General features: G+C 32.2%; 2 protein-coding genes across 3 annotated transcripts in view; one reads left to right on the plus strand and one right to left on the minus strand.

Annotated features, from left to right (window-relative positions):
• Positions 1-248: 248 nt before the first annotated feature.
• Positions 249-2,531, minus strand: mRpL47 (mitochondrial ribosomal protein L47). The gene is made up of 4 exons (XM_072532447.1): positions 2,320-2,531; positions 1,938-2,084; positions 1,417-1,797; positions 249-449 (listed from the first exon to the last, which is right to left on the minus strand). The coding sequence occupies exons 1-4, from the start codon at positions 2,412-2,414 to the stop codon at positions 308-310; spliced, it is 765 nt and encodes a 254-aa protein (XP_072388548.1). The 5' UTR covers positions 2,415-2,531; the 3' UTR covers positions 249-307.
• A 313-nt stretch (positions 2,532-2,844) lies between these two features.
• LOC140441615 (cilia- and flagella-associated protein 69-like) overlaps positions 2,845-12,459 on the plus strand; it is a 32,266-nt gene continuing 22,651 nt past the window's right edge. Inside the window, exons 1-5 of one of the 2 annotated variants that reach the window (XM_072532467.1) lie at positions 2,845-3,105; positions 3,661-3,847; positions 7,360-7,605; positions 8,644-8,890; positions 12,221-12,357. In XM_072532467.1, the coding sequence (XP_072388568.1) occupies positions 2,947-3,105; positions 3,661-3,847; positions 7,360-7,605; positions 8,644-8,890; positions 12,221-12,357 (976 nt within the window). In that variant the 5' untranslated portion in view covers positions 2,845-2,946. The remainder of the gene's footprint in view (positions 3,106-3,660; positions 3,848-7,359; positions 7,606-8,643; positions 8,891-12,220; positions 12,358-12,459) is intronic. The other variant, XM_072532459.1, reaches the window with a different exon arrangement.

A 12,459-nucleotide genomic window follows, 5' to 3' on the forward strand; every position in this document is an offset into this window, starting at 1 on the left:
GGTCAGATGGTAATGCTCGCTAAGAACGGTCCCAGGCCTGTTGGTTGGAGAAAGAGGGGGTGTTTTAGTTGGTAGGCGGTCAGCTACAGGGAGGTGTAGTCATCCAAATCTAACACACCTGGGACACCTTCCCATAGGTCTTTTTTAAAGATTCTCACCACCTAAAAAAAATATATGATACATAAATTCTAAACTGCAATACTCCTCTGAAACTGTTTATTTCCAGTTCTATCATTAGTAAAGAAATATTTTTATCTTTTTAGGTATTTATTTATATTAACATAATCTATACAAAAATTTCAATAGTCTATTTAGGTGCAAAATGTCCTCCATATTTTCTGCTTCGTTTTACTCTCTCAATGTCCACATCTGGGTATTGTTCTTTAAGGGCTTCCATGTCCAAATCTGGATATCTATTAAGTAGTCCTAAGACATGATTGAAATCTCTCCTAAAAAAGAAAAAAAATTAAATTCATTTGTTCATTCATGTTAAACAAGCTTTTTACATATTAAGCAAAGAGTTATTAAGATATCCAAGAAAATATAAGTAGTTAAAGAAAGTTTTCATCATCTTTTCATTTGTTTATGCCTTTTATTTTTCTTGAAAAAGATGTCTTAGTGTCTCAAAACTTCTAATAAGTTTGACCTGATCTAAGAAAGAAACGTATTGCACTTAAGGGTCCATAGATTTTTCTCTGTTTCTTGTGTTCTATCCATTTTTTTACAGAAAAGCCTTTGAGCTTTTGTCTTTGAGAGTGTTTAAACTTAATGGATAGACTGCCTTTGGCATCTCCCTTTAACAGACCTTCTGCTCATATTATTATGTTATTCATCTCTTCATCATCTAGACTAGACTATTAAAAAAGTAATACATATGTTCATATTGGTACAAACTGGGGTCAACTTGGGACAAACAGATCTTCTTTTTCTTCACTTATACCATTCCCTTCTATTTAAATAAATATCCTAGAGTCTTAAAACTTGGTACATAAAGTCATGATATAAGAAAGAACCCTGTTAAATTTGGAGTATAAGATATTTTTTCTTTTCCTCATATTTGTAGGCTTTTTCTTTTTTCCAAGTCCCACAGTTTTCACAGTATAAGAAAAAGTCTTGAAACTTAATACATGGGTTCCCCTTTTTTCTTGAAAGCCATTTGTTATAACTGGTCATACTGCAGCCAATTCACCTGTTGTACATCTTTCATTTCCGTAACCTTCTAGTTCAGGTTTTAGTATTAACTACTACTTACATAGCCTGGACCAATGATTTTACATACCCCTCAACACACAGTTGCCCTGTTTAATTTGGAATGTGAAAATATGATACAAACACAAGGTGGGAAACACTATGAGGAAATATGGTCAATCAAAATATACTTAATCTAGGATACCAAATAATGATTTTAAAACTTACGCAGCCTTCTTTCGTTTGTTAAGATACAATTTTTCCCTATATTTAAGAAGAAAGTCTTCAACATCTTTATCATATTTATATTTATAGAATTTATGGGATTCTTTCCACTTTGTGTTCATGTGTTTGGGCATGACATGCTCAGTCATTTTGTAATAATATTTAAGTCCAAATACTCCAGTTACAAGTTTACCCGGCCTTTCACCTGTCTCACCAGTCTCTAGCTGATGATATGCTTTGTTTCTTTCTCTAACTACACTCTCAAGGTTTTCCATAGAATCAGCTACTTTATCAATTCTTTCTGGAGTAGGAAATAGCTTGGAGTTGTCATTACATTCTTGTTCCATTGTTATTAACATGTTTCTTTCCTTCAGTAGTACATACCTAAAACACAATAAACATTATATCCTACACCTTGGATTATTTGGGTTAAGAATATTTTGGCTTACATAAATTTAAGGAAAAGGAATAAATTTATTAAGCATAATGTTCAATAAATTTTATATATTATTTAACCAATTTACCAGAGTTTGTGTAAATCTTCATTTGATTTCAGCCTCAACTCGTCTTTTGTCCAAGATCTACCACATTTTACCTCATCAGCTCCCCAATTTTTCTTGTCATCAAAAAATTCCATTAGGTCTCTTTTAACTGTAGTTACAGTGAAATTCCTAAAAGGTGAAATTTGACATATTAAAAATATCAAATAAGATTTATTAAATCATGAATAACACAGTGTGAAAACTTCTCTGTCCCATTGATAAAGTTGAATATTATTAACTAACTAATTAATGAATTTCTCTTTTTAATAAATTTATAATTTGTTTTTAATTAATGCCGAAATAAATATGTATTTGAACAATAACAATACCTTAAACTTATGCTTTAAAAATAAAATTTTCTTACCTTGTACATGGCGTATTTACAAAGTGTGATGTATGATTTAACTTAAGTTTATTAAGTAGACCAGCCAATCTCGCTATTTTATTTAAATTATCCATTTTCTAAGTATTTATTTCATTAAAAAAGGAACAATTATTAATATTTCTAATTTACTTTTTGCTTTAATCTTATAGAAATTGACACATATTGTAGGTTATGTAGCGTATGTAGTCTTCTTGTTTGTTTTTAACATATCTCTGGTTTTAACCATCCAGTAATAAAAAAGAGGTTTTACCTTTATCTGACTTTATTCAGATACAACTATTATTTTATTATTTTTACTTGTCCACTTTATTCAGATAACAATATTCCTATGAATAAAAAAATATTTTATATTTTTATCAAAATTTAAACACAAGTAATTTATTTTTTAAACTAAAATGTAAATAAAAGTGTTTAAAAGAAGTACAAAAATTCCAGCCATACATTTAAAATTATTTGTATTTTGTTTTGTATGTTTATATGAAGAGTCAACAAATTGTCTTTTTGAATAAATATATACAATTTAATATCATAAGTTTTGTCACTGACGCGATATTGTCAAGTAAAAAATATATCTTTACATAATCTTAAGGAACCGTTAAGAAAAGGATGAATATCAATAATAATTGTTCCTGTATATATCCCACACCATCTTCGACTTTACTAAATAAAATAATATGTCTGCTAGAATACCAAGTGACCCAAAACGATATACCAAGAGTTTGTGCAATGATATCCTGTTATCTGGAAAATTCTAAACAAGGATTTGTATCCTTCATTATTTTTATATTTTCGGATCTTACTCTACAATTGTTGTATATATTTTCAAAAATTGAGATTAGGAAATCCTTACTTAGCATTTCCTATACTCCTTTTCATATTTCTACGTCAAATATTTGCATATCAAATCATAAAAAATCAGTTACAGGTTTTTTCAAACAATTCTATATTTAATATATTTTATTTTTATTTGCGTCTTTGCACTGGACTTACATACCGTGTTAAGAATACATTCAAGTACCTATACCTCTTTTTTTCCAGAGAAAAAATCCGTCTTTATCAAATTTTGTAGATTAAATAAACTAAGAACAAATCAACCTGCTAAGACTAGACATAGGGGACAAGGTTAACAGAATTTGGAGAAATAAAAGGGAAAAATGTTCCGTATTACCATGTACTAAACACTCGGTTAGTAAAGAAAAAATTAATAATGTCTGCTATACACGATAAAATTACATTGTTCTGTATGAATTACAGTGTATATTTATTAGGTAAAATCCTTCAATCTTTGTATCGTTTATCATTCTTGACAAATATCTATAGCTTGTTGTGGATTTACCAAACATAATGACTTTACTGGAAATCTTAAGTGACGGATTTGATACAGAACCACTATTCAGAAAAATCTTAGCGGATGTTTTACAAATTTGTAAAATTCCTATACTACTTACTCGAAGTTCTGATATACTAAGATATTCCATAGATTTACAAGAGTACTTTTCAGTTTTAGGTAAGTTGTCCCTTTACTGATGTTTATTGGTTATAGGGGAAAATCGGGTAAAATGGTTCCCTTGGGTAAAATGGTCCCCCAACATATTTCTCATAAGTTTCATAAAACCGCCGTTTAGCTTTCTTTATTATATTCAGTACTACTAGTGCCACTTATTACGAAGCTGTGAAGATGTGCGAAGCATTATAGGCTAGTTTTAATACAGCCTATAAAAATAAATCTAATATTGCTAATTTTATGCTTACAAAAGTTGTGTTTTTAGGCGTTTTAATTAAAATAGGTAGATTCTTTTTAATGTAGTTTAAAAACGCAATTTTTGTTTATTTCATATATGTTGGAATTTCTCTAATTATCAGAGGTTACTCATGTAAATTAGTTTTTATATTTAATCAGATTTTGAGGTGAAATGGTCCCTCCATGTTGAGGCAAAATGACTCCGGGGGCCATTTTACCTTTGCTTAGCCTACCAAATAGGGATGGGAAAAACCTACCGGTTTTAACCGAAAACCGGTTTTTTTACTTCGCAATAAGCGGTTTTATCGGTTGTTTTTTTGTCCCGGTTATAACCGGTTTTTTATTTTTAAAGTTAAAACCGGTTATTAGGTTTTTACGGTGATTAGGATTAGGTTAGGTATTATTTTGGATCCCAATTATAATTATTATTCTTAAGTAATTATTCCAAACAAAACTATAATTCAAATTTTATTTTATTTTATAAATACAGAAGCAAACTGAAAGTGCAAACTTGTAACCTATTGGATTAAAAGAACCAAAAACCGGTTTTTGGAAAAACTGGTTTTTTTGGCCGGTTAATAACCGCCAGGTTAAACCGTAAGCATAAAAAAACCGGTATAACCGAAAACCGGTGTTTTGTCAAAAACCGCCATCCCTACTACCAAATAAAGTTTTGAGTTAGACAAGAATATTTTTTAGAATAAACACATGTAGGTATATCATCTTTACAGAAATAATGGTTGCTGCTCTTAAGTAGTTAAAAAAAGGGCCGAAAATCATAATGAGTTGGTAAGTGAACCAAGTGTAGACTACTTTATTCTTAAGGAAGATGTCAGAACATTATCGGTACTATCTTTTAGGTAAACGATTATTCGAAAAGCTTTGGTCGATTCACTACGACATTGCCCAAAAAATTGGAGACTTACTTAAAGGAATATGTTTTAGAGATGGAAGACCGACTATTCGGCATGGCGAAGAAAAACATTTGTGAAATAGCCTACGAGCTTGCGCAGAGGAATGGTAATAAACACAGGTTTTCTGGAAACAAAAAGTCAGCTGGAACTGCTTGGTTTAAAGATTTTCTAAAGATACATTCAGAGATTTCTTTTGGAACTCCTGAGGCTACCTCCGCCACCAGAGCGAGAGGCTTTAATGTTTTTCCCTTTTAGATGAAATACAAAATAAAAATAACATCAATCCTATGAGAATATATAATATGGATGAGTCTGGTATCCAGACGGTCCCTAGCAGGTTGCCCAAAATTTTAGCACATAATGGGCAGAAACAGGTTTGCTTCTTAACAAGCGCTGAAAGGTAATACAATGTCACTATTGTTCTCTGTGTAAATTCTGCGGGTCAATTCATTTCTCCAGCAATAATATTCCCTCGCAAACAAAGGAATGAATCAAGACGTCGCATATGGAACACTTTCTCTTTACAACTAATCTGGATACATAAGATCTGACATCTCCATTCTGTTCTTAAATCATTTTCAACAACATACACAGTGCTCAGTTGATGATATGGTTCTAATGGCGTAATTTAATGAGGAAGTTATTTTATCGCTTAAAACAAACCCTGTAAAAGTCGTAACTTTGTACAATAGAGCTAGCTTGTTTGTAAAATCGGATCGAACAGCTGTCACACTTAACAACGGACTCCATCTGTCCTTTTAATCAGAAGATATTCCCAGATTATAAATTTAAACTATTGTGTACCACTGATCGACCTTGGAAAATGAAATCGTTATTCCTATTCATGAACCAATAACTACTTCCCCACAAAGAGATACTTCTTCGCTTCCAAGTTCTTTACTTACAAGGAAAAGAAAAAATCGTAATACATATTGTTACGTAAAAATATGAGTCATATTAAAAACCTGTAAACATGTTGTTTATTCACTAATATGTTCTGGATTCTACGACCCTTCGACTAGGTGGCAGAAATTCCAAGTAATAAAAACCGGTCCATTCGAAGGTTCCGGAAATAGGTTGAATGAAAAACCAGCCCGTGTATTCGAGGCAAAACAGGTCAACATCCAAGGGGTTCGAGAAACAGCTGTTTTCGTATAAATATGACGGAGCTTTCATTGTGGAAACAGTTAATATCTGAGGATTCGCACCCCGTTTTAAATTGTAACGCACGAATTATAATAAATTATAAAATAAATTAGTACAAATAAAGACTTTAATAAATTTGTAAGTGTTATAACTAGAACCTTTAATAAATAAATAATAAATAAATTAGAATTAATAAAAACATTACAATATTCATGAAACGAGTGTGAGGAATGGGAAGTAAATGGTCGATCTTCGGATGATGTCACCTTTTTAGGAACGGTCGGGGGGGATTATCAGAAAATAAAACATTATCCACTGCATCTTCAAATCCGGAAGCCATTGTTTCAAACGATAAAGTTGACATTACAAGCTCGGAATGAAATTCCATCATCTTGTGTAGAAAGATACTTGTGTAACTCCATATGATATATATCTACTACCTCAGACACCTCCTTTGACAAGGAGTTCAAGACCTTCGCAAGGATCAACTTGATCAAAGGAATACGGTTTTCATCTCTACACCAATTTATCTTTAAATAAAAGAAAAACAAAAAAACACAAAAGTCAACTTCAAACGTCAAGAAAAATAGAGAAAATAAAAGATTTAATGATGATAACGACGACGCAGCTGCATATTTTGCTCGGAATTATTCAGTACATCGCAGGCGAAGGAGGTTTGGATTAATGGTGCCATCTATTATATGCGGGTGTAACTGGAAAGCAGAAATTGTATGTACATTTGCAATTTTTGTAAATAGCAATGTTTTTTACTTTTTCTGTACAAAAGAACTGTCATTTTACCTCATGGACAAGGTCATTTTACCCTAACCATGGTGGAAAACGTTCCGTTTAGAGCTTTTCAAAAATAATGTTATTTTTCTTTTAATGGCATATTTAAATATAATTTTTTCACAGAAATATGTTCTGCTATAACCCTCTTATTGTTTGATTCAATTTTACTTAATTATTTCATTTTTTATTATTTTATCCTAAAAAATATTACAGAGACCATTTTACCTCACTCTTCCCTACAATTTTAAAGTTAAAGGTTCGTCTCTATTTTTCTATATCTAAAAAAATCAACTTAAATAACATCCTCTGAGGCAAAACCATGTTTTTCTGTAGTATTTAGATATTATAGTACCTATTAAGTTAAAGTAAATTATTAGAGTTGGTTCTGTGTTTAAATTAATATCCTAATATTATTTATCAATTTAGGGTACGTTTTACTTAGAGTCCAGTGTGCCGAATACCAAAAACTTGTCTTAAATATTCTAATATCTTTATTACAAGAACAAACTGAAGAATGGAAAAATCAAGTGACTCTTGAGAAGCGACAAGAAGCGGCGATGTCTGGCAGATTTCCACAAATTTTAGCTCAACTGCTTTTTATTGCCGATGATGATCTATTTCCTAAACTTTTGGAGCTGACGTTTAAATTGTTGGTCGAAAACTTAGAATCATGTAAGTTATACATTTTAATGTTTTTGTATATTAAGCTATTTATTAAATTTGGAATGTTTTTGTGAAGGAAATTTGGAAGCAAAGTGCCACAGCTTAGGTTATGAATGATTTCAATATAAGTATATTTTATACTAGGAAAATAATGTCATGGTAAACTATAAGTATATACTATACTAACTATCTTGTTCTATATCTATCTAAAACTGCAGTTTAATACTAAAAGAATCTAAAGCTACCATTTATGAATGGTGGTCGTCGGTGTGTTTTGAACACCGCTGATTACTATGTTGCTTCCATTTGTTCCGGTCTACCCCGGGACGTGAACCAGCCCCGGTCTCCCCTAACGAATTTATTTTTCCTCTCTCATATATTTATCGAAAATTTTAGTTATGGATATCGTGACGGATATGGATAAGAATATACAATTATCATCCTGTGTTATATCCAGACCAGTTGTTTTATTTGTTATGTGTTCCAGTTCTTCACAATTAAGCTCCTTTCCCTATCTTAAGGGTTTATTTTTCTATTTTTCTTTGCTATCTATCCATCCTGTGGCTCCACAGCCCTGGCATCTCTAAGCAAACCTATCCTTTTGTTACAGTCTGTAGCTTTTCTCCTTCACGATCGACTACCTAGGAGATTTCTGGCGTCATCATCCACATCATCCTCCCATCGCTTTCTCGGTCTTCCAATAGGTATCTTCCCATGCATTCTAGCATTCAATTGCAATTTTTTTGGAAGCCTGTTGTCTTCCATCCTAAATACATGGCAAATATATATCATATATTTCATAATTTTATCTGATTCGCTACCTGTATCTCATTTATAGGGCCTATCTTCTTTGCTTCTTTTATTTTACTTAGAAATAATCTACGAGTTAGTTTATATTTTGTAAAACTCTTCTTTTTGTAGATAATATGTTCTTTTTCCAATCCAATAGCTACCAAATTTTTCTCCAAGTTTCTCAAAAAAAACTTCTAGTTGTCTTAATTTTACTAGCCCTTTATTTCAAATGATTGATTATAGTTTATTTATTAGGCAAGTTAATGCTACCAGAAGATGTTATAAATTCTCTTCTAATCAGAATTGAAGACAACTGGAGAAACCGCTATCCAGATGCTCCAGTTTCAGAGCCCCACTCGGATCTTTTCCTCGGATTTTCGGAACCTCCTTCATTTTCAAATCTTACTTTAATCACTTCTATCGTCAATCTGATAGGAATATATTTAAACTCAAATAAAGACATGTTGCAGAATGTCCCTGTTATCTCCAGACTTGCGTTATGGTAAGTTTAATATTTATTTAATCGTTTTTTTTTAACCACCACCACCATTTCTCTACCATATATTTATGGATGTGTTACATATATTAAAAGTAGTATAGAAGATGTCCACTTAGTGAATACCAGTTCTGAAAAAATGACATACACAGCATAACCACATAAGTTGAAGAGCTATCAGTAAAAAATCTGTATAAACCCCCTCAAGTAAAATGGACTGAAGAAGTACTATCGTTATTTAAAGATCCATGTAGGTAAATATTTGTTCTGAAATCTACGTAGGCGACTTAAGGGATTACAGATCTTACATTTTCAAAAAATCGATTTATGTTTTTTTTATTCCATATGAAAGTGTAGTACATCAAGAGTATTCACACCAAATTTGAAGTAAATTCGAGCAATATTACCGGAGTTATAGAGATTTGAATACCGCGATGTCGGTACGTGCGCTCTCAGTATAAAAAGTTCAAACGCCTTTTTCTCGAAACTTAATTTTTTCGTGCGGTAGACATGATTTCTCGAGAACGAATCGACCGATTTTGTTGAAACTTTGCACTGTTTATCTTTATAGTATTGTTTGGTGATTGAACGAAGAAATTGAAAAAAAAATGGTTTAAAATTTTGAAATAAGTTTGAAAGAATTTTCTTCTCATATTTTTTAGCATTTTTCCGGTTCTCATCGTTTTTAAAACATTTTTTCCGTATAAAACAAGAACGAATCGACCGATTGAAAATCCCTTTGAAGGAATTTTCGGTTGAAAGAAGCAGCGTTTGGAGTTTTTAAACTGAGAGCGCACGTACCGACCGCGCGTTATTCATATCTCTATAACTTCGGTAATATTGCTCGAATTGACTTCAAATTTTGGCGTAAACACTCTTGAAGTACTATACTTTCAAAAATCAAGATGCTGCTTCAGGGCAGATCTTCCTTTGAACTTAGTCATTCATTCGTCGATAGACTGAAGGAAACTCTCAGTCCTCGCCTTCATAAAAGTTTGTTTCAAACAAGAAACTACTTCATCGATGTAGTATGTTTTTGATGTATTACCATTTCTTTCAGCATTAATATAGTAGAACTTAAATAGCAGAAATAAACAGAGATCTCTTGAATTAGCATTTTTATGAGGGAATACTGTGACCAGTAGTGTGAGATTAATGGTACTTTATTGTAACACATAACTATAGTACAACCAATCACTGTCATCATTTTGTACATATCTGTTTTTCGTGTTTAATTTTATATTTCTGTTTTTTGGAAGTGCTGCTATTCTTTGGTTTGCACAGGGAGCAATATGCATAGATAAACTACGTTGAAATAATTTTAGAAAAATATCAACAGGACGAGAACCTTTATTAATATTTAATATTATTATCCCATTTCTCTGGGTAGTAATTTATTTTTTCGGACAAAAGTTTGTATTTGGTATATTTCATTGTGCAGTCAATTCATTCCTTTCAGACTCATCTTCAGATATTTCTGCGTTATCAGAACTTTCTTCGTCGGAAGCAATGATGTTTACATCCACACGGTCAGAAGTATTCTGAGGTACTTCATCAGTCACCAGGTACATAATCAGACTCTGAGGCAGCATAAGGTTCTTCCTCGGATTCATTTTCAGAAATATTTGAGATGTTTTCAATTTCTTCTTGAAGCTTCTTTTGTGTTAGAAAACGTCTAAGTGCCATAGTAAGTATGCAACCAAACAATAGGAATGGGATAAATACGACGCGGTATAAACTACTACTGGGACATTAGAGTCCCGTTAAAATCGATGAAAACAATATCAAAAATAAATAATATCTATTATAATATCAATATCACACTATCCTGTGTTTGTATTATTAAAAATTGCATTATTTACGAGTTGTTGATGCACGTGTTTAGTTAACATCAATTTATAGGTTATAGTTACAGACGTGATATGTAGGTTGCATACTACTACGTACTGAGTAAGGAATGTCTAAAAATACGGATGCGTTTAAATAACATGGGCTTTGGGGACAAACAGATGCTAGCAGATTTTTCGAAATCTACTTTGACATATATGTCCCCACAGTAATGAAAGGGTTAAAGTTAAATTGTGGCTTATTCTCAATAAAAATATTAACATGTATTAGGATTCCACAAGAAAATAGCTTCAGAACAATATTAAGAATATTGAATATTTAGTGGTTCTAACAATATAATGTTTATATTCTTTGGTGTTGATAAAAGCCTCAACCTCAACCAGAGTGCCACAGAGTTATGACATGACAAGTCAGTTTATTGTCATCATCGCGACCATAAATTTTTCTGCCTGAGGCTTTTATGTGAATACCAAATTGTACCACTTTTCTAAATAAAATATGAAGATCGGAAACATACGCAAAAAATGTATTTATCCCTATCATTCAAACTCCTCGAAGATATATGCGTAGGAACAAGATCCATAGACCAGGTAATGGCCTATAAATACCTAGGTCATGAGATTCGCATAGGAAAAGATAACCAAACCGTTGAGCTTCTCCGTCGTATAAGACTGACTTGGGCAGCCTTCGGCAAACTGAACCATATTTTCAAATCGTCTGATATACCAATATGCCTTAAAAGAAAAACGTTTAATCGGTGTGTTTTGCCAGTGTTAACTAATGGTTCGGAAATTTTGACCATGACAAGGAGAACAGTTCAAAAGATTCGCGTGTGTCAAAGGGCGATGGAGCGTGCTATGTTGGGCGTTTCACTACGAGACAAGATTCCAAATCGCCAGCTACGACAAAGAACAGGAGTGGCTGATGCAGTAGAGAGAGAGAGTAGCAACACTGAAATGGAACTGGGCAGGTCACGTGGCTCGAATGACAGATAATAGATGGACAAAGCAGATACTGGAATGGAAACCAAGAGATGATGCCTACCGAAGCAGAGGTCGTCCACCAACACGTTGGACTGACGATTTAAAACGTTGTCATAGGAATTGGATGCAAGAGGCACAAGATCGAAATAGATGGAAAATTATGAGGGAGATCTATGTCCAGCAGTGGATAAGCGAAGATTGAATGATGATGATGATGATTCAAACTCCTTATCTTATCATGTTGTTTACTTCGATGAAATCCATTACTTCTTCTTCTATTTTTGTTTCTATTACGTTATTTTGATATAGGTAATGGATTTTGACAAGAGCTATGACCTTGTAAATAACAGGTAAACCTGTGTCTCCGATTGTGTTTAGTTTTCCTTTTAAACTAACAAAAACAACTTCGTTTTATGTACTATTTTTAATAATTTATCTGATATTTAATTCTTAATACCTTTACTGGTATGAAGAAGAATACTTAATGTGTTTGTATATATTTTAGGAATGTAAGATACGTTTATGTCTATGTCACAATAAAACAGAAAAATCCTTCTGCCAGAAATTTCCTTTTGACTGCTGTAATTTGGATACTGGAACTTTTTCCAAATATAGATTTCGTTCCCAGTGGCTTAGCGCAAGGTAAGATACAAATATTGTACTATTAATACCATTTATAATTATTTAAAAAATAAACAAAGATCTTAAAAAGTTCGTCCACAATATTATAGTAACTAACTTATG

This window comes from Diabrotica undecimpunctata, chromosome 1, assembly GCF_040954645.1.
Source record: "Diabrotica undecimpunctata isolate CICGRU chromosome 1, icDiaUnde3, whole genome shotgun sequence".
Classification (NCBI taxonomy): domain Eukaryota; kingdom Metazoa; phylum Arthropoda; class Insecta; order Coleoptera; family Chrysomelidae; genus Diabrotica; species Diabrotica undecimpunctata.